The sequence below is a fragment of the Lepisma saccharinum genome, chromosome 17 (genome assembly GCF_977018435.1).
Source record: "Lepisma saccharinum chromosome 17, izLepSacc3.1, whole genome shotgun sequence".
Classification (NCBI taxonomy): Eukaryota; Metazoa; Arthropoda; class Insecta; order Zygentoma; family Lepismatidae; genus Lepisma; species Lepisma saccharinum.
In genome coordinates, this window is record NC_139245.1 from 16,201,479 (window position 1) to 16,224,944 (window position 23,466).

The 23,466-nt window shown below is 37.3% G+C and overlaps 1 protein-coding gene across 5 annotated transcripts in view; it reads right to left on the reverse strand.

The window, feature by feature from the left end:
• LOC146001549 (uncharacterized) overlaps window positions 1-22,099 on the reverse strand; it is a 103,535-nt gene extending 81,436 nt beyond the window's left edge. For all 5 annotated transcript variants that reach the window (XM_083139012.1, XM_083139013.1, XM_083139011.1 and 2 more), the window contains exons 1-4: window positions 22,007-22,099; window positions 19,689-19,744; window positions 4,663-7,532; window positions 2,962-3,078 (exon numbers count right to left, since the gene is read on the reverse strand). In XM_083139012.1, coding sequence (XP_082995138.1) covers window positions 2,962-3,078; window positions 4,663-7,386 — 2,841 coding nt within the window. In that variant the 5' untranslated portion in view covers window positions 7,387-7,532; window positions 19,689-19,744; window positions 22,007-22,099. The remainder of the gene's footprint in view (window positions 1-2,961; window positions 3,079-4,662; window positions 7,533-19,688; window positions 19,745-22,006) is intronic.
• Between the last annotated feature and the right edge of the window lie 1,367 nt (window positions 22,100-23,466).

Consider the following 23,466-nt stretch of genomic DNA (forward strand, 5'->3'; position numbering starts at 1 on the left):
ACGCGCTGTTGCCGGATTGACCTACTTCAGGATTTTCGCGAGCCCACAGAAACATGAGGAAGGCTGAACTACTGCAGCTCCTTATGTTACACAAACCCCAGTTCCCCATATATCGAATAGACAAGCTTGCAGAAGAAGTGGGACATACGGTGGTCCGTCTCCCGCCTTATCATTGTATGTACAATGCAATCGAACGTATTTGGGCACAGGTCAAAGGGCTGGTAGCACAGAGGAACACTTTGCCACCTTTTACACCGTCTAAAATTTTGCAATTGAAAGAACAGGCTATCGGGGATGTGACAGCAGATATGTGGTGTTCGGCTATAGAACACACAAGGATGATTATTTCCGAAGCATGGGAAAAGGAGGGAGTTGAAGAGCAGCAAATGGAGGATTTTGTAATTTCACTTGGGCAGGAAGACAACAGTGACAGTAGTAGCTCAGATGAAGATGTTCCTTTACCAACCAACAATGAAGATGATTTTGGGATAGCGCAACTGCAATGGTAGCCGGTAAGCAAAAACAACTGATTCTTTAACTACTACTTCTGTTCTTTCATTCATTTTTTATGTTTTTACATACAGGTAGCTCAAAGCATTAACAACACATGTACCAAATGTATCATTAATGTTAAGGAAATCAAGCAATTGCCAAGCGTTTGCTTGTTTATTGAACTCTGTATTGCCAGAGCCTGTATTGTCATATAGCTCCCAAATTATCTCACTTCACACACCCACATGTGCCTTCCCGATGGCACAGTGGTAGGGTAAGTGTTGTCGCCTTGTAATCAAGTAGTCCTGGGTTTGATACCCTGTCGAGGCACATAGTGGTTCGGATCCAACTTTCAACTGTAGGTCCATTCCAGATTAGCCTTAGTGTGCATAAAGTGGACTTTAAAACACCAACTCAATCAATCAATTCACACACAATTGATTTGTTCTTGATAAATTCTTACCCGTAATACAGTAACTCAGTTCTCTAAAATTCTGTTTTAGAGGTGAATTTTTGTAGGTTCCTCAAAATATAATTTAAAAACGTGTTAACGAAACGAAGTTGTACATAATTTGCCCTAATTTTCAAGAAATACATTTCATTTGTACGTTCTGAAGCTTCAACAATCGCGGCGTGACAAAGAAGGCAAAGAGAGGCGGCATGAATTCAAAGGACAACGATTTGCCACAGTGTTGTTCATAACACAAGATGCATTTTCTTTTGTTGGTAATTGTGATACGATACAACATAAGTGAAAAGATGCCGGTAGCTGATGCTTGCAATGTACCATAATAAAAAAACACAACAAAGGTTCTTTCAGTGAAGATTTTCAGTTGCTGTGTAGAGCAGGAAAATAAAATGTTTCATGCTTGCCAGAATGTAAAATTCACACGGGAAGTTAATGTCAACCTACAAGAAACTTCAGATTCAAACTTCTAGATTCGTTAATTTATCACTTTACGATGGAAATAACATATATTAGCATACTGATACGTACGTGCTTCATTTCGCGTGACGCTTTTTTCCCGAGCTTGCCAACAGCTGACTAGCCTGTCCGCGTGTTTGTGCAAATGTGGCAACGTAGAAACCCCCCAGCCACATGGCAGCCAACGAGGAGACAGAATTTGGTCACGTTCTGCGTTCTGATTGCACGCCGCTTCTTATCGCGTCCGTACTGTAGGTGTTGTTTTTCTCATTTTTTAAAATATGGTTTTAATGTGTGATATTACATACAGGGGTCGGAATAAGTCAGTTTACCGCTGCACCCTACAACGTGACGAATGGAGTTCAATGTACCTTCACGATCCCTCCATTCTCTGATGCCCCTCCACTAGCAATGACCTGTTTCGTCTGGTTTCTTGCTGAGTTAGGTGTCAGATGTTGTCCCTAGATACATTTGTGATGCGTGTCCAAGTGTGTTGTGATTCTTTGTCCAGACTCACCACTGCAAAATTTGGCTGCATCAAGATGAACAGCAAGTGTTCCTTCCACAAAAATGGTGTCAGTATGACCGTGACTTCCGTGTTGTGTTCTGTCAGCATTTGAACAACGAATTCCTGATACCGAGCCTCCTCCTCTCCAAGGAATTTATAAATTGAATAAGAGGTTTGAGCAAGCAGGTTCAAAACAATGGCGGCCATTCTGAGCAGTTGTTCTAACAGGTAATTTATATTTCTAAGCAAATACAACAGTAACATAATTTGAATTTTCGGTAAACTGACATGCTGACCCCTGTATGTGGGATGCACTAAAATGGAAGTTACCAATACAGATAATAGTTCATCAAATGAGTACTGGGTGGGTGTCTTTTTCATCCAGTGAACAATTTCAGTCATATATAGTATAAATAAAAGGATGCTCAAAAAGAATGTCAGTCATGTGTAGTACATTTTAGAATGTAATATGTTGCACACATTTTTTTTAATTACAATGGCTCAAATAAGTGCATATTTTGCCACCCTGAAGTTATCTAGAAGTTGGAATCTTTCTCTGATGTAGTCAACTTTTGCTTCTGAAACTGAGAGATGTAGATATTGCTTTCTTTTCCCTATATAAGTCACATGGTTTCCTGCAATCAGATGTAACTGAACTTACACTTATTACTGTCACCTGCCATATTGGTAAAACTAGTGGCATGTGATACAACAAGTTCTTTCTCTCTCTTCCCTCCTCTTGTAATAATAATATATTTAATGTCCCCCCATATGAAACCCCTTCAATGTTTCTGAACAGCACAGAATAGGTTACTGGAGATAGTAATATGTTTCGAAATAGCGACAGTACACACTACAAGATAATCACAAACTAATCTGTTTTCTGTGACACACACAACTGTTCTCCAACTTTTACCATCAGCTAATTACAATTTGGTAACAATATTCTTGCGGATATTGTACATAACATGCTAACATGATACATAACTGCCTAAAAGTCATACAGTGAAGCAATTATCTCGGATTCGGTACATACCTGAGCAGGGGGATTCACCAACGGACCACAACCAAGCATGCACTGTGGACCTCCAATGCAGTGGTCCCTTGCTTCATGTTGCTGGATCATAAGTAACCTTTCTTGGAACATAGCAGCCTACAATACAATTTCATATATAGGTGCAACCATCAAATACATTGGTTTTTAAATATAATAAAATAATTATGTGGCTGCCACATGACACTGACATTTTAACTTTTAAGCATGTATAAATTTGCATGGAGTTATGACAAAGAGATGAATGTAGTGTCATTTTAAAGATTAGGAATGTAGAATTTTATAGAGGCAGGTGTATAGTTTGTCACTATTAACCTTTAAAATTTCACATCTGATAAATGGAAGGGATATCACTCTTTCCCCTCAAGTACCTCAGGTATAAATTGCTCACTGGGCACATTTTAAACTTCAATATCTAGGAAACGCAGTCCATACTATTAGTCACTTGGCATGTTGCACATCAAGTAGGTAGGAAGAAGCATAGGATATTTATTACAACAATACAATTTTCTACACCTTGAACACAGTAAATACTGGTAGATGACATTGCACCATTGTACATAGCCTCGTCTAGTTGGTTACAAAATGCAACACCAAGCAGTCTACTTTCATGATTTGGTGTGACATAGTATATTTTGTGTCTGTGCCGTTTGCACTACATTCTGGAGGACTATACGGTGTGGTGCATGATCACCTGGTGCATGCTAATCAATGAAATGTACATTTAAAGTAGAAGACAGGCATTTGTTGGATCTACACTGCTATTCTTGTGTACAGCATCTACTTGGTTGAACGTACTTTAATTGCACCAGCCCTGCACTACACCTAGTGTCAAAAAGTGTAGCAAACTAGATGGTGCTATTATGTCTCTTACAAACTGGAATATTGATCATCAAGCAGTGACACAAGAAGCTCTTGCTATTTATCTGCGTAATACATCTTATTACAGTCCTTGGACCTATTAAAATCACAACTTTTGGATCACTTATTTCCACTGTAGATCAAGCTATCATTTAATCTTAGTATGGAATGTTAATTGACATTATCCATTGTCTAGTGCTGCTACAATTTTAACATTGTTTTGGCTCTCTGAAACTGAAGTGTTAGAACAACTTAAAAAGTAGAAGCACTGGACAATAGAGAAAAGCAAATTAATGTTGCATGCTAATAAAGAACAATTTTCATTAACATTTAGAGAATTATCATTAAATCAGTGAAAGTATAGTGGAAACATCAACACATTGTAATCAAGGGGTCACAGGCTCAACACCCAGTGGAGGTACATAGTGGTCAGTATCACACTTTAAATTGTATGTCTAGTCACGATTAGTCTTTCTGTGCATGCAATAGACTTGAAAAAAAAAAAACTCACTCAAAGCTGTGAGGTTAAGAAGAGAAAACACACACGATATCTTGGAAAATGTTAATGTTTACAAAAAGTATTGTAACGAGCTGTTTTCTGCCAAGTTACATAACAGAGTGACTGGACATTATGTAGTGCTATTTGCCCCCATAGTATTACAGTATAAATCTATTTGATGGTGTAAGTGTAACATTATATGTAGTCATGGACACTGCTGGGTTGTAACTATTCCATTGAAAGTCATTGTATTCATTACAACCCAGCAGTGTCCATGACTGTACACACAGAAAGTAGTAATTAAAAAAAGGTTGAGAACTTACCTTTTCTTGAATATCTGGAGTTTGGGGCATGCAATATAGCTCTTGCAGTTGCTGCTGCAGATTGAATATTTCCTGCTGATGTGTTGTTCCTTGTTGAAAACCACGAACACCCATCAACCCCGGGCTGAACATCATAGAAGGTTGCGGTGGAACAGTTGCATTCATGCTTGCCATTACTGGGTCACTGGGAGGCATTGGTGGGTGTGGGAGAGGAGGACACATTGGATGCGGAGAAGGCCCATATGCACTGGGAGTCTGAACACAAGGTTGATTTGGCGCAGGGCCAACATTTAGCATTCCAGGTGGCATTTGGTTTGAGACTTCTTGGGGCATCTGTGACACACTATTATTAGCTCCCATTGGGAATTTATTCTGCTGGTTAAACTGGGAATTGGCAAGGCTCATGTTTTCTTGCGGCATATTTGTGTTTTGATATTGCACGTCACCAAACTCGGGAAAACTCGGTTGTGCAGCTCCTAGCGGTGGATGTGACAACACATTGTCTACTTCAGTACTTTTCATATCATTACATGAATTATTTTGCACTTCTGGTTCATTGCGCTGTGATCCCGAAGAGGATCCAACAGGACAACTCACGCTGGCTTCTAAGTCAGGTTTAGAAACTGTAGGTACAATATTCTCATTACTGTTATCTTGTGGTTGACTATTCGAAATGAACTTATCTTGCAATTGCGTGTTAGAAAACTCTGTAGCATTTGTGTTAGTATTATCACTCTGAACACACGTAGGAATGCACACAGTTTCACTGGCAGTGTTTGTTGACGCACCATGGTCTCTATTTGGAGATACGCTTGACTGTTCCACTTGCGGTACTGGAGCTGACGATGGCTCGTTGCTTCTCGATACCATTGGATGCATTGCTATGCTTTGACCCTGTTGCTCCATGTCAGGACCCTGCAACATACCGACACCGCTCACAGACGTCCCCAACTGACTGCTTGGTCTAGGTGAATGCCATTGCTGCGGCGACACAGGAGTTCTTGGTCCAACTGCTGGCGATAATGGTGTTTGTGAACACATACTTGGACTTGTTACACTGGTTGTTCCATGCATGCTACTGCTTAGTAACGGTGATCTTATTGAAACAGGTTGCACCCCTGCAGGTGGCGGTGGTGGTGGATAACCAGGAAAATCATTGCTACCGGAAGTTGGCATAACCATCTGCTCCAACTGCTGTAATGTACTCTGTGGTGGTGGGCAAGGCTGGGACATTTGTAGCGTCGAAGTTTGGTTCACAGACATTGGCTGATTTAGAACTTGTTGAGAGTACGAGGCTGCAACATGAGTTGCTACCGATGCTGGTGAAGATGTTGGTGTAACAGACATTGATTTTGGGGTTAGGGACGTTGCAGGTCGGGGTGATAAGGTTTGCTGACTAGCAGGATTTGGATGGGGAGACAATGTTGGCTTCACTGGCGACATTTGTGGTCTTGGGGACAATTGTCGTGGAGAAACCTGTGGGCGAGGTGAGACTTGGGGGGACAGTTGAGGAAAAGGTGTTCTGTACTGAGGACTTCCGTTCCCCAAACCTTGTGGATGCTTCTGTGCACCGTAAGATGCAATTTCAATTCCAATTGGTCGTGTCATTTGAGGTTGATGCTGATTCATTGTGTTTTGTCCAAACTGATGTGTTAGCTGCGTTTGTACATTATGGCCAGGCATTTGCTGTGTATGCATATGATTAAAAGGCTGGTTCTGTGATGCATTCATATCACATTGTTGTTGTACCTGCTGTCCTCCATACTGCAGCTGCATTCTGTTCATTGCACCTGCAGAGTTTGATACTGTATTCATGTGTGACTGAAGTTGCGAATATGTGTTGAAAGGGGGCATAGAAGCCTGACTCGAATTTGACCCTGAATATACCGGTCCAACCATATTCTGAGACTCAGGGGGAAAACACTGTGGAATATTAGCATTTTGCATTCTCTGGATCTGATAATTCTGTGGAATGTTTTGGGGTAGAACCATATTGGAATTACCACCTACACCCATTACAGACTGATTAGAATACTGTGCAAGCTTAGGGGGTCCAATACTGTCTGGTGTTTGAAAATTAATATGTTGTCGAAATGCCGCTTGGTTCATTGGATTGTACTGCCTCATCGGACCTACTGCAGGATTTGACGGGTAGCTGGGTGCACTATTCCAGCCTTGAACACCATCATTTACATCAACCGATTGCATTGTTTGGTCCATAGAGTACATGCCTTCAGAACCAGGTGGACAATACGATGCATACTGATTTGACGATGGATTTCTTCGCAACACCTGGCCTGCGGTAGGCCCCTGATTGCCAACATCGTGCTGCTGTACTGGTATCCCCTGCGGTCCTGTCCTTACACCTGCACCAGGCATAGCCGAGCCTTGATATCCTGTCGGACACATTGGTCTCTGGGTATTCTCATATCCACCCTGCGGATGATGATTCACTGATGGAAAAATATTCGAGTTATCACAGTGGTTAAAGTCCCCAAAGGATGCCAATTTCTGCAGTGGAGATTCCTGCGGGTGGATATGAGAATTATCTAATGGATTATACGGAGACTGCGAATAGCCTGCAGTTGCTGGATCTCTTGTCCCTGATGGTGTGGACCCTAATACTGCTGAAGCAGGAGTATCAAAGTTGTCAGAGCCCAGATCTGGCAACCCATCTAATACACTTCCTCCCACATCTTCCCCAAAAAGATCATACGAATCCATCTTGCTTGTGGACCTATAAAAGCTGCATTTCACAACCTTCTGTTGCGCACAACCAATATTTCTTCAGGAATACCTGAAGTGCTTCCATTATTCGATTCCACCACCTTCCAGGTCAATTGGAAAGTGACTACTTTATGCGGACCCATCTGTAAAATTAATAACAAGAATTAAAACCGATGAATATATTTTAGGGGTGTTACATATCTTTTTTAAAAAAATATATGGTTTGAGAACAAAAATAAGCTATGTATGTCATATTGTAACTGCAAATAAAACAATATCAAAGACAAATGGAATATTTCATTTAAATACCATTAATTATATTTAAAAAAAAAACCACCAAATTCTAAAAGAAAATCTTCCATTATGTGGTTGCTTGTCATGTTTGAATAGTTTGTTATGATCAATTACCATAAAATTTATTTTAGAATTTGGTGAGTGTGTGTGAAAAACATACATGAAATAAGGAGACAGTTTCCATAACAAAAAGCAGACAAGAAAAACAAACTGATTTATTAGTTAATCTTTACAAATATATAATTTCAACTACAATTACCTTACAGCCTTACAGGTTGTATTCAGAACTTTTCATCACTACAATAGAACTGCAGGTTTTACAGAAAACATTCTGATGATATTCAAATTATGTCTGCACAATTTGTTGCATGCTAGGTGTAACTGTAGTCAATGTTTATTGTGTTTTTGCTCAAGACTTTTGGACTGGTGACAGTGGTTTGCTACACAAAATAAACCTAATGGGATTAACACTGTAATGATGGATACGACTGACCTGCTGTGTACTACACAGTTTTTTCTAAAGATTAAGATTGGAATTAGGAACACTTATTCTACTTTCTGGCATTATTCATTAATGATTTTTAACCAAACATATGCTATTAGGATGTAGCACCTCTTACAGAGGACTAGAATTTAGAACATTGAATACAAGCAACAATTAAAACGAATAGGCATTACAAATGGACCAGGTCTATCAGGTTCAGCTTGATGATACTCATTCTGGAGATAAGGAATCAAATTTGAAGCATTAAAAAAAATAAGGCATTTGTTATTTATTATTGACTTTTAACAACTATTATTTAACATATGTTCCATTAACATATGTTTCAAAAACTCAATTTTACAACACTTTGGTGACAGAGCATGTTTGCTTACTCAACAATTCATTTTAAGAATTATTTTCCAACCAAACTAAATCAACAAAGAATACAGTGCATGCTTTTGAAAGCCTTGACATCTCTTGAGAAGTGACAAACACAGATTATTATTCTGCAGTAGTAAAAAATTATACACATTTGCAGCACCAAAACAACTTCAGGTATAAGATTTGTCTCCTTTCTTATTTTTTTAAAAAAAATAAGTGATTGGCTTAATATGTTTACACTTCTTACAAGCATATAATAAGTTGCTGGACCTTGATGCACGGATAAAATATGTACAGCAGTCTTCTCAACAAGACAGAACAGTTTTATGAAGACTAAGAATTGTTATGTTCAACTTTGCAGAGGGGAAGGATATTGAAGGTAGGTACATTCAGAGCCAAATACACACATCTTTCCCGAGACCACAGTGTGTAGTCAATATGTTGTTATGGAATTACAGAACACCTTAATTTATATTCAGTTTAGGTTGAAAACCACGTAATGGTAAATATCAAACAGCAATAAATGAAACAAGGTTGGTTGGTTTTTGGAATAGAGTATAAGTCACAGTAATTTCAGTGAGTCACTTTGCTTTTAACTGTACAAATGCTCCAACCTCACTACATGTATGCAGATGTAATCCATATGATTGTTCCTCCTTTCACTTCATCATCGGCTCATGTCCAACATTATACAGGAATTACAGAGCTGAAACAATGTCTGTAAAGTGATGAATGGCAAATTCACAATTATATTCAAAATCTCAAAACCCAAGATAAGAGCTCAGAAAAAATAGGGGCAATCACACACAACCACACAGGTGATCCTTACTGTGTTCAGGGACCAGATCCTCTACAAGAACATGGTTTCCTGGATATATCATACAAAACAGAAGTTGACATTTGAGGTAAAGTATAATGAAACATAAGGGCATTATTCATAAATTTTGTCCATCTACTGGTGTCTCTGAGCCATAGAGATGGCCTTTCTCCTCTAGTTTATGAAAAAATCAGTCCTTCTGTATGCATGACAGACTGTGGTGATACAATGTACACTGAGACACCAAGGCAAAACCTTATGTGGGCTACTTGTCACTTGAGTATGAAAGGTCACTTTTCTTCAAGAAGTTGTTAAGCAATGAAACAAATTTCCAGTTTAATATTACTCATGATTAGGGCTAGGATTTCCATGACAGCATTTTTTTTCTGGGAAGGGTGATGTGTTCCATAAACATATGGAAATTCATATTATGAGAAAACTAATTAATTTAAGGTGCTTTTTAAGGTCATATTTGGGCATATTTGGCCATTTCTGCATGATAGAGCACATTTTGATGTACTTTCTGTCATATTCAGCATATTTTCGCTTTTTCAAGAAATATACAGTGATTTTTGAAGTGCATTCGTTCTTATTTCCATATTCACTAGAGGTTTTTATCTTTTTATTTTTGGACTGCAGCAAAATCTTTCTCACCTTTGAAAATTTACAGAAAGTATTCATTATGCATTGCAACTCAGGGCCCATAAATTGAACTAAAAATAGCATGCACGTGAAAATATCTCAGCATATGTTAGATATTTATGTTTGAAACAGCCCAGTTATACAGGTATATTTTTCAAATTATAGTGCATATTTTGTACAATTTTAGGTCATAAGAGCACATTTTATTTTGGTTATTTTTACGTCAAAAACCCTAGCCCAACTCATGATCAATATACACGTTGCACAGAAATTGCAGGTACAACTTGCTAATTATTATTTTAGCTATCCGCCTGTGCCTTGCACCATGCTATGAAGGCACAGAGGAGGAGTGGGGTTCACAATAATGAACGTACGTTTTTCATAAATCTCTTGGGGGATTTTGAAGTTTAGGCAGTGTGGTAGCAAAACCCACATACAAGATATGAAACGTGTCAACAGGTAGGGGAAATGTAAAAGTGGATCAGTGGACATATCGTGACAGATGCCATGGCTTGTTTCTCCACAAGGAGGTGTTTTCAGGTGAACAGAAAGCATTTTGTATCCTGTGATTTGCTGCGTGTGTTAACATACCTCCTTCACCAAAAGATTTGGTAGAGTTTTGACAAAGAATCATGGATGCAGTTGCTATTATCAATACTGATCTGTTAGTACATGTATATGTGTATATTATGGCATTTGATGAACATGGAAATGCAATGCACGTGATATTCACTATGTAAATGTAAAAATTCATTGTATCAACATGGCCAGTTTCCCTTGTATTAGATGATTAGTAAGGGTCGGAAGTCGACGACAAATCATCTTTCTTTCTGAGCCTGAAAAACTATGCTAAACCTGATATCAGTCCATTTATCTTAAGTTAGAACCAGAAAACATTTCTTTTTTTTTTGCAATTTTTGGCTTTTATGTAACTTTTCAGTCCTTTCTGCTGTTTCTATTGCATCTTTCATGTTTATTTTTATTCTCTCCTGTTGCTTCCTAAATTTTAAATGTATTTGCTAGCAAAGACTTATGTATTTAAATTTCCAGACATGTTCATCTTAGCACGTTTGCCATTAATTGAAAATATGGTCAATAGAAAAGCACAATATTATTTTTAACTGAAATGTTTGGCAATAGACTAAGAAATGAATTGTGGTACATTTATTTTTCTACAGCAATTTTAAAATACTTTGCGTAAAGCCTACTTGCTGGCAACTATAATTGCTGTATAATACGCAACTGTATTTTCAGATGCTGACCGACTACTGAAAGGTGGTGAATGACTTACACAGAAAAAACATTGCAGTGTATTATTCTATGTACCCTTGAGATAAAAATAAAGAAAACTACATTATCACCTAATTGTTTCCTTCCCTTTGCTTTGGTAGTTCAAACCACAGGTTTTATCTATATATTCAACTACTCTCTAGTAATTTATGAGAAATCAAGCTTTCATTTTATGAGCAAAACTTGTTAGGTCATTTATTAATAATTTGAAGGTCATTGAGATTTTTTACATCATCAACTTCCGAGTCCTAGTGATTAGAAAGTCAACACAAGAACATAAATGAAACTGCAAAAGTACATGTATTTTTCACTCCTCACAATATATGGAGACGAATATATTAAGCAATAATGTAATTCTTATAGCTGGAAAGAGGCAAAGGTTGCCTGATAATAATTCTTCCTCATACAGGATGTTCTAACTCATATTAGCAAAGAAAAATAAAATTCCCATCACACTTCAAGTTGAACATTGCATAATGCATTTTCAGGTTATCGTTTTTGCTATTATAAATGCAGCCAGTCTCAAAAATTATGAAGAAGCTATGAAGAGCATGATATAAATGACATATAGCTTCAAATATATATAAAAAAAATCAGAGGACTTGGAACTACAGTTGACTGGTTTTGATTGATAGAGTTGGTGTTGTAAGTCCACTTTAAGCACAGTAAACTCTGAACCACTAATTGCCTCCACCAGGTATCGCACCCAGGACCCTTTGATTACAAGGCGACGACGTGACTACTGCAACATCGGGGAGGCCCTACAGTTGACTGGTGATGATATCATCTCCTCATTTGTAATATATCCATGCCTTGCCCTGGGGTTGAATCAGGGACCTTTGGCTTTGTAGATTGTTACAATGACCACTCTGCCATGGAGGCCTGCTGGACTGTGGTGATTGGCATACTCGCCAGTTTTCACAAAGAATAAAATTGTCGGCAGTGCCAATCTGTAGTTTCATAAAGGTGCCAGAGCAACTAAATTATGTATATGCTCACACATTACTCTTGTGTTACCTTGCAGTCTTATATTTTTTGTTGATTAATTGTATTGAATTCTACATGGCGTACACTTACACTTGGGGAAGTTGCAAAATATTGTTCGTATCTGTGAATGAACACCAGTGTATACTTTAAATACAGATTTATTTAATATGTAATACACTGAAGTTCAAGCATGTGTGTAATAGCATTGCCACCATAACATTCCTAGGTTGTTTGCAGTGGCGTAGCATTATTGAACGCCAATACACCCGGCGTTCTCGGATTTGAAATGGGTAAATAATGTGTGAATGCTGTAAATAAAAGTAAAACATTACTAATTATATGTGTTTGAGCTATATGGCATTATAATAAGATATTTATCACGGTACGCCTACAACGCTCCAATAAACAGCTCTCCTTATTCCATTTTTCTAATGCCGTTGATGGCCGGATGCTGGGGAGGTTTGGCGTACAGGACTCTGCCTGCCTGGAGGGAAGTCTTGGATCTCTACAGCACACGTGAAATGCTCTCTCACAAGGAATACAGGCTCCCTTGTACGCTGGATTGGTTCTAGGGCTCATGTGACCCTCTTCCTGCTCTCCGATGCAGACGACAAACCTATCCGGTTCTTTCTGCTCTTGCTCTGTGATGCTACAATATGCAATATGACTCACACAACTTAACTAAACTCGAATGTATATAACTTATTTGTGCAATTTATCGCACGAACAGCGATGAGCATTAGAAAGTAAAAAAACAACACAGTTTTCATCAGTTTTTTCAGTCCTCGTGGTATGAAAGGTTAGAAACACAATTATTTATTCATGGGTGAAGTTCAGCCTATGGCTGCTTTGTCACTTAACCTGCAAGACTAATGTATCATTAAGAAAGTCTATTTGTTTGTTAATGTCTAAATCCTTTATATTTAATCAATGGAAATGTTTAGCGTTCGTTGCAAAACTCGTAACATCGAATGATCTCTGGACGGAATAATTTTAAAATGGTTACCAGTTTTTATATGTCGCAATGTGATGTATGCCAGACAGCAGTCTGAATTGCTAATCTGCACTGTTATGTCAGTAGAGTGTACTATTGGTGGATCATCCGATGACCTCTCTGGCCGGAGTGTTAGCATGGGTATTCTTTGTGTGTCTCTTCAACTTCATCAATATCACCACTTATAATATTAATCTTCGTGATTAGCCAAAAGTGGCAGAAAAGCGAAGTAAAATAAACCAAATCAATCAATAGTTACATCATCCACAATAATAATGTCCGCAGTATTGTTCTAGAAGCGCTTATGGTTATGGTAGGGTTTTTTTTAATGACTTCCGTCATGCTGAAAAATTTCCTTGGCTAGCAGGATATGCTGAGAGAAACCAAATATAGTTTTGCTACACATGTACAATGTTTTGGGCAAAAGACTCCGAATGGCATAAGGTGTTCTGAGTTGAACAACCTAATTATACAACAGCTATAAAATGCCAGTCTTCCAAACCTTTGTTGCTTAGTGAGTCATCTTATTTGCTAGCTTTTAAATATGCATAGAACATGAAGTCAGCCGACTTCAGGTAACAAAACAAAATCAAATTGTACTTTTAAATAGACAATACTTACATCTAATAATCCCATAAGTAATCTATTAATAAAAAAGGGCAAAGCCTTCCCCTGGACTAGGCGTTCCCACCCAAAATGCCCATGATACGCCACTGGTTGTTTGTAATGTAGACTCCTTCATTGTTTACTAAAGGTTTTGCAACAGTTCTGATTTGTGTGTTGCATAAAAATAGCAGTTGTTTGTTCCTCTTAACATTTAATATTTGCATGTGAACAGCAGTGCAACATATACAGAGCATTCCCTGACATTCGCTACGAGACTCAGCAGCAAGCGGCCCGGAGTCAGCGCTTGTCTTTTCCAGTGAACGGGGTCCACGACAGTTGCTAGAGTCGGCTATTAAAATTACAATTTTCATATTGTGTACTAACCTTGACTACAGGTGTTGAAAATGATGTCCCTCTGCTGCAACACATTCCTGGCATCTCCAAAGGAAATTGGCACTTACACGTGCAAGTCCGTCTACTGTAATTCTCCCAATTTCTCGTACAATACTGTTTTTTAACTCACGGATGGTGGCAGATTGTCTTTGTATACTTTAATTTTTAGATTTCCCCCTAAATAAAAATCGCAGGCTGACAAAGCAGGGGACCTAGAGGGCCATAATCCTCTTATTTCCGAGGGAGGATTATACTGGCATCGGTCTGCAACGTCAACAGAAAGGGAAAGAAAGTGAAGGCAGGGAGAGCGAAAAAACAGACTGTAGCGTGCGGCTGTCTCGGACCTGTTCACCGGGAAGCTTGCTGCCGAGTCTCGTAGTGAATGTCAGGGAATACTCTGTACAAGGGTAGTCTTCTGCAGCAGAACTGGAAGCGTGGAAGTTATTTTTTCAGAAATTATACTGACAGCATGTGGAATTGTAGGCAAATTCTCCATTGCCAATACAGGGTGTCTACCAAAATAACAAATCCAAAATTCTTGACCTTTTCATGACTTGTTCTGAACCTTTCTTTCATTTTTTCTTGAGCTTTATTCTTACTTAGGTAAGAAAATTAGTCTGAAATTAAGAAAATAGATATTTTTATTCAATGAAAAACCACCACCATAAGGCCAGTTAAGATGAATTGATTGATTGATTTGGTGCTTTAAGTCCACTTTATGCACAGTAAGGCTAATTGGGACTGGACCTACAGTTTAAAGTGGGATCCAAACCACTATGAGCCTCCACCAGGTATCAAACCCGTGGCAGTTAAGATGAAAACTGAAGCTGTACTTTAATAAAGACTTAAACCTGGATGGGGAATGGCCACATTACTTTATTTAATATTTTTACAAAACTTTACGCATACAATAATGTGATTCTTAAGAAACAAAGTGAACAAATCTTAACCACAAACAAATGTAATTTCCAAATTTATCAAATCCCAGTACAGCTATATTGTACTTCTTGACTTTCTTCACATTCTTGACTGGTAGACACCCTGCAATAACTTTCTGTTTCTAGTGGTATGTAAGGGCAAGAATTGTACTGATGGTGAAACAGGTTGTTGTCTGTTTCATTAATGCTTTTACTTTATTTCTAAAACTACCAGTGCATGAACCAAAGAAACTAAACTATAGGGGAAATTGCCGATAATGACGTCAACAAATGGTCATAAAATTGTTCTGAGCATCGAAAATTTCCTTATCATTGTTTCATATTACTTATTTTTATGCTGCATCTCTATATTAATTGCAATGATTGATTTGGTTTATTTGCTGTTGCTTTTTGGCCACTTACGCCTACTCCCGAGGATGCAGAACTGCCCCCACCCCGAGGATATGAAGATGATTGTTGATTTTGTACAGCTGATAAAATAAAATAAAAGATGGAAGTTAGTCCTATAAACTTCCATGTCCTTCACAATTTCATGATTTATACTTTGCAATACCATCACCTTTCAAGGTAACAGCCACCTTCATATTAACTGTGGGAAAAGTCTTCGTCAAACAAGATGAATTTGCAACATCTTCACTTTTCTTGTTCTGATCTATTTTTTTACAACCTTGATCTTCAAGATCATACATATTATTCATACATTATCAAATATTTCATGTTTGTACCACAAGAAAAATTACATTTCTTTGTACACATTATTCTTATTGTTCTAGACACATTTGAAAGAACTAGTTCATCAGATTTACAATAAACTCAGTAAATATATATATATGGAGAGCTTTATTAAAAGAAGCTTTACAAACTCGGTCAATGTCTTATTTAAGTACATATGAAACGTTTAATGGCAATCAAAGTAGAATTTTAACATGAGATAAAGCATTTCACCAACTCCAAATTGTCACTATTATGTGATCTTGCAAACAAAGCCTGCAGAAATTATGTAGCTTGTTGAACGTTTGATGATTACCTCAAAATGAATAAGTTAAATAGTTCGATTCTTCCCTACATCCTAAAAAGAAGAAACAATGAAGAAGTCCAGCATGAATAAATAACACCGATCTTTGGTTTTGCTGCAAGGCAATCTCTGGAATATATACACATCACTTGGATATTACTACTCCAAAGGCAAATTACTCGTAGCTACTTCTATGTTGATTTACACTCCAAGAGTTGCAAGGGCTCTCCAGCTTTTATCAGTAAAATTTCTAAAAGCTATGTCATTAAAAGATGGAAACAACGGTAATATCTAATTCAAGAATCCAAAATACTTATCAACTATGAAACTACTTCAAATGTCAAGTTTGAGTACATTCTACATCAAAACCTTTGGTTGCAACTCCATTGCTACGTAACTTGAAGTATGTTTCAAGCAATATGGTGTAGGTGCGAATGCTTGTTATGAAACAGATAACAAATATGCTTCAGCACAAAACCAGTCTTCAGGTTAAAACAGACCATCTGACACATCTGCGTGGTAATATTTATTTATTCCTTGATCTGCTTGAAATGTTTCAGTAAGGTATGAGTTGGGTGGACAACCTGACAAATTTCAGAGCATGCTACCAAGCTTACTACCTTGCAGTGTCTCAGTGTGTAATCTTGTAAACTGACAACATTGTTACGATTTTTTTATACAAACATAATACACATTACATCAATATCTCATGAATAGAAATACATGAATAAAACTTATTACACATAAGAAATTCATCTTAATGAAACTTCTTCTTGATTAGGTTGTGATGACACCAGACTTATCCTAGGGGAAAAGCTATACGCTTATGTAGGTCCTAATCCCAAATGGGTAACCATAATCGCTACAGCTTTTCCCGCCAGGACAAATCCAAATGCTGCTGTTCCTCTAGTTGGATTCTTTCTCTGCCACTTGAATATATCGCATCAACCACATTCTTCCTTTTATGAAGTAAACATTTCTCAAATTATAGATATACAATGGAAGATCTAACTCTGAAAATGTATGTGCGTGTGTATGTATTCTGCAATGATTACAAGTGTAAGGAGACTGACATGTAAAAGGATGTTGCTTCGAAATGCAACAAACTAAAATACAGCACATACTATAAACCTATAATCAGGTATGGAGTATAGGCTTGAACAATGAAGAGAGACAGGATTTAGATGGCAGAAGTGGAAATAACATTCGTAAGGGTTATAGGAGGTAGGATCAATAGAGGCATAATAAGGAATGAGGAGATTCAATGCAAAAGTGAGGGCAGTAAAGCTGCACCATAAATTAGATCAGGCACAGTTAAGATGGAAGACCAGGAGACTGGAAAAAGTGAACGATGATAATAGCCTTGGTCAGCAAATTATTTCCATTACAGAAAAAATTCCAATTATACCATGTTACAACAATATTTGGTAGATTCTCCATACAATTATACCTAGTACGAAGGGCATACCAAAAGTAATGAGCAACAATTTAAAAAAAAAAATCAGAATCCATCAATACATAAAAATGAAGTAAATCATTGTAAAATACAGACTTTATTGAACACGTAGAGATAGTGTGGTGTGATATCATTCATTAGCTTCGATCACGTGATCGCAGGCGGTTGTTTCAAAATGCCTGCAAGTTGTTTTGTATCATCAACATGCTGCGACTGAATTCCTTGTTAAAGAGGAAATTCCTACTGCTGAAATTCACAATATATTTCAGCATGCACATGGAGATGTATGCATGGGTGCTATGTGTTGGAAGATGGTTAAAACATTTTAAAGATGGAAACGTGAGCAATCAAAGATCAGCCTCGGAGCGCAGGACAACATGGAAAGAGTTATCATCATTAAAGAAGACAGACGGGTGGGTCACTGTGGATACAACTGCTGCAAACCTCGAGACAGGACACAGTGCAGAGCAGGAAATGATTGCAAGATGAGGCTATTGATTTTTTTTGATGGCAGACCACAAAGTGCAGCAAAAAATCACCCTCAAGAAATTCTTCAGATATATCGCAATAAAGGCAATGCTTTTTTATTGAGTACTGTGACCGGTGATGAAAGCTGGATCCATCTTTATGAACCAGAAACAAAGCAGCAGAGCATGGAATGGTACCCTTTCACGTCACCGGCAACAAAGAAAGCAAAGACAGTGCCATCTGCTGGCAAAGTTATGGGCACCATCTTCTGGTATGCATATGGGTGCAGTGCATTGTGGATGAATTTCTTGAACCTGGGGTAACCATAAATGCTCTCCGTTATATCGAAACACTTCACAAGATCCATCGTGCATTGCGGGATAAACATCCTGGAAAGAAAATCATCCTTCAACATGATAATGCATGCCTGCAGTCTGCTAATTTCACCATTGATGAACTTGGGAAAAATTGTGTGGGAACTTTTGTTTCACCCTCCAAACAATCACAACATTGCACCTTCTGATTAGGTTTTGCGAGGACATACAAAAAGCAGTGTGTCAGTGTCTGCGAGCAGCTGGAATGGATTTCTACCATTAGGGTATCTTCAAGCTTTCGTAAATGTTGTAAAAATATGTGCCAAGAAGTGGATAATTTGTTGAAAAGTAAAAAAGTCTGTAAATTATGATGTAGTATGCTTTCTTAAATAAAACCAAAACTCATTCCATGAAAAGTTCTTGGGCCCGTTGACCAACTGCAACCCCTCGAGAATCATGACTTTTATTTTTTTTTATTTTAATAAACAGATTTCAATGTTGTATGTAATATAAAAGTGGTTCCAGCATCAAGGAAGCACAAATAATGGAGATATTTGATCCCACAGAATGGCCCACGTAAGTTAAAACCTGAATATCAGAGTACTTTCACCACTTTTTGTTAGTAAAACTGTTTGTATGCACACTAAAACAGAAAAAGAACACGTCGAAAATAACTATCAGTACCAAACCTAGCAATCCTAACCTAACTATGCAAAATTATAGCTGCTATTGCGGAAAGTCGTTTTGGGTGCTATATTCATTTGCACGAAGCCTTCAGGGTGTTCTGCTACACGGTGAAGTAACACGCTGAGCAAAAATCAACTGCAAACTTTCATAAACAACAAATTCTTATAAACCATGCAAAATATTTCACTTTTTCCAGGGGGTCAAGGGTACAAAATTGTTGATCATTACTTTTAGTATGCCCTCGTATATTCTGAGAAATAAATAAATATCATAAATTTGAACATTTTGGTGACACCAACAGTTCTTTTGCATAACTACAAGATTGACCATTTTAAGATTTCATATAAGAATTACTCTCTTAAAATTCAACCATCCAACATTTTGAGCAAAAAAAAAATTGTCAAAGCATTATTGCAAGTCCTCCTCCTCCTACAAGCTACAACAATAACACCAAGAACTATACTATATAATAAAGGTACAAGTTACAAATTCTGAATGGAATTGAATACAATGAAAAAATTTCCTCTACTTACTATGCTATATTATTATGCCTCTTCACGCTACATACTGGTATGCCACATTCTGAGACCTGAAAAGAAAGAACGTATTGATAATGGTCTACTTCGCAGTCCAAAACTATAAGCATCCAAGCACTGATCAGCATAACCTCATTATATTGTACTTTCAGATACTACTTAGTGCACAAAGCAAGACAAATAATTGAAATCACCTCTTGAAGTGACATAGAGGCGACCACACAGAATTAACAATAATGGATATGTGCTTTTAGGGGGCTTTAGAGAAAGTGACTTCCTCTACATCTCAATACATACTTTCTATTTCTTTTTTGGAGAAAAAAAGAGATGTGAGCATGCATTAAAAACGCTTGTTATTAATCACTGTGCCTAGACAGAGAATCTGCCGAGATTTACACAGTAACTAATCAGTAACAGGCTACAATACAAGTTTTAAAAGCTGTTATATAAGTACTTTAACTATGGTTGTTAATAATCATAAATTCATAATTCAATTGTATTATATGTGCTCTTAGATTTTATAATTCCGTTAATGACATGTAACATGAAAAAAAATGATTTTATTAGGAGTAAACTGTTTGTTTGAAAAGGAGAAAAAGTGTTATGTAACATGAATTTGTTTTTCAATTAAACAAAAGATACACTTGCACAGATGGTATTTCTAAACTCTGTATTTCATTATAAATTACTACTCTTCATGGATGCAATAAATACTACTACTGCAAATGCATCTTATTACAATACTTCATACTGTAATTTTACATACATAATATATTTTAACAAAGACTAAGTTTTCTTGCAGTTTAAAACAAACAGTCAGGTAGCTAATTGTTCATATGAAACTAGGACCTCATTTGTTCTAATGATAGGTTAACTCAAAAAAATTTAGGACTCACCAGACAACAAATGTGGATACTACTTACACCACAAGTGAGAAAAATCTGTGTGTGTTCTGGGGAGAGGGGAGCCGGAACTGTAATATGCATGGTTTACCTTAGTTACATAATGTACTTAATAAGATGTGATTTATGATAATCTGAGTGATGAAAAGGAATTATAAAAATGATTAAACAGCCATGCATCAAATCAGCATTAAGGACAAACACTAAAAGTTGACCATCAGTTGATCAGCAATATAGGCCTATTTATGACTAATGAAATACTTGCCTAGTTAAATTACTCAAAGACAAAGTAACCACAGGGTGATACAATGAAGTAAACTACTAAACAAGGCAATTTAACAGCCATTTACAACATACCTGAAAATACACAACTCTAATTTGAACAAAGTATACATAATAAATTGCATACCCCACATTATATGAACAGTAAAAATGTCTTAAATTATACCTATGTGAAAGTGTTTACATATACAAAGTATTTTTCACAATACAAGAACTAAAAGCACCCACTAATATTAAACTCCAGTGCTGTGTTCTCACAAATTGTCCCAAGTAACAGAGTAATTTAAGTAAACAAACAATATCATTAAGCAAATCAACACATTAAAAAAGTGTAAGTCATAACATCTTGTACTTGCTTATGGCATCATACTGAGGGAATTGCAACGTACTTTACATTGGCAGCACCAAATCTCGAAAGGAAAACATTGTGAGCTTTACACCCGATTCATTAGTATAAATTACATTACATATCTGCGTGCAATTCTATTTTGTTCCGTAAAACTTAAATATTTGCATTCACATACAAAAATGCGCTACGTCACATTACCCGTACATAATCGTAACTACAAACTAGTAAATCGTGATAGCAAAAGGGCGATTGTCAAAATCGTACAGCTCGAGAGATATAGACACGGCATCTCGTCACTTTTGTTCCTAGTGCACATCACACTCTACAAAAATGTCGTCTTCTTATTCTACTAACCCATTAACTTCAATAATAGGAGTTAGTACGAACACAATTTCACTCTAACCTCACGCCGTGAAATGTATGTGTATGTGTGTGTGCGTGAAAAAAAATCGCTTCATCGATAAAACTGAACACTAGTATTTCGAGTTGTAATACTTACGAATTAACTACCAACAAATAGTATATATCACACATGCGATACCTCTATACTTCACTGCGAAATATGTTTTGAAGAAAATTATCACTTACAGAAATACTACGGTTGAGAGAACAATGAACTTTGTGAACGCCATTCGAAGTGTCCCCTTTCGGCTTCGTTGCCTCGATGTGTTCTATCACTTGTGCTGTGAACTACCTTCACATAAAGTTGAATATGTCGGAAATTTAGCACTATGCACACGTGCACACAAAGATTATTAATACCTTATGAAATCAATACTCACCTAAATCTATTCCAGACCTTTACAATTCCAAATTTATTGAGATCCTACATCTATCCACATATCGTACGGTATCGTGTAAAATGTTCGAAACCCTTCTGGTTCCAACAATGTAATTGGTTAGAATAATACGTACAGGGCTCACTTACCGAGAAACGGGAACCAATAGAATTTCGTCTTACAACGACACTACAGAAATGTGTCGCAGTCAACAACCAATGGTGCAGTTGCATTTGCCGAAGTACCCGGATAGCAATATTTTCAATCGTATTGTGTTCTTTAATGCCGAAATGAATGTTCCCACAGATAAAAGTAAACCGCAATCTTACTACTATCGTAAAAATGATTTCTCCGCAAAATGATAAATCTCAGTAGATAATGTATTTTCTTCCAAAATATCGGTACTGAGACCAAACTACGAGTAGTAGTCTTAAAAAAAATAACACATAATGGTGCCCCAGCATCCAACTGTGTAATTGAATCCGCGTCGAGCTATGGATTGGGTTGTACATGTGGTCTATTTATCAAGGAGGTAATTTATCGAAGCAATATTATATTCAGAATCAAACTGATTATTACATGAAGTTAAACCAAAATTTTGATTTCTAAAATCCGATTGTGAATCTTTTTTTACCTCTTAATTAATCTTCATCACCACGATTATCATACGAACTAATGAAATTATTAATGGAACAAATGCAATGATACATCCATGCAGGGGGTCCGAAGGGCTGCTTGCGCACCCGTTAGTTTTCTACCGCGGAACCCCTTTCAGCAAGGGTGCCCATCCTCCCCAAGGCCAATGGCGCATCTCCCCAAATCATATCATTCGCGCCCTCAAATCATATCGTATGTAATCCCCACAAAGTATTTAATTACGACAGCGTGTCTACCGAAAGTGACTTTCTTCTTAGCTTTACTGAACACTATACATGATCTGCCCCTCCTCCCTAAGCAGGGGTGCCCATCACACAAGGCCGCCCCTAAAATCGTTCATAACCCCCAAAATAGTTTGGATGAATACATAATTGATGTCTATTCGAATGAAATACCATGTTGAACTGTCCACATTTTTTAATTGTTTGATTTTCGAAAAAACTTAAAACTACACATTTATTGGTTAAATGTAGTAAATTAAATTATGCATATAAATAGTGTGTGTGAGTGGCAGGCGCGGCTCGTGCATAATTTTCCTGGGGTTTCACCAAAATTATGCAAAGTGGACTTATCTAAACCTTTTGAGACACTACACGCTTTTGTTCGTAGAGATAGTACTGGGAAAATTATCAAATTTTGGCCGGTAGATTACTGACAAAGTTAATTTGCTTTATGTTCAGATAACAGTGACAGCACCAAGGAGTGTGTGTGTAGGGGGCGATCATTTTAATTTAAGATTTTCGTATGGTATTGTATTTAGGGGTATCTCAGAATTCAGAAAATATTCTCGCCTCAATTTTGCCTCT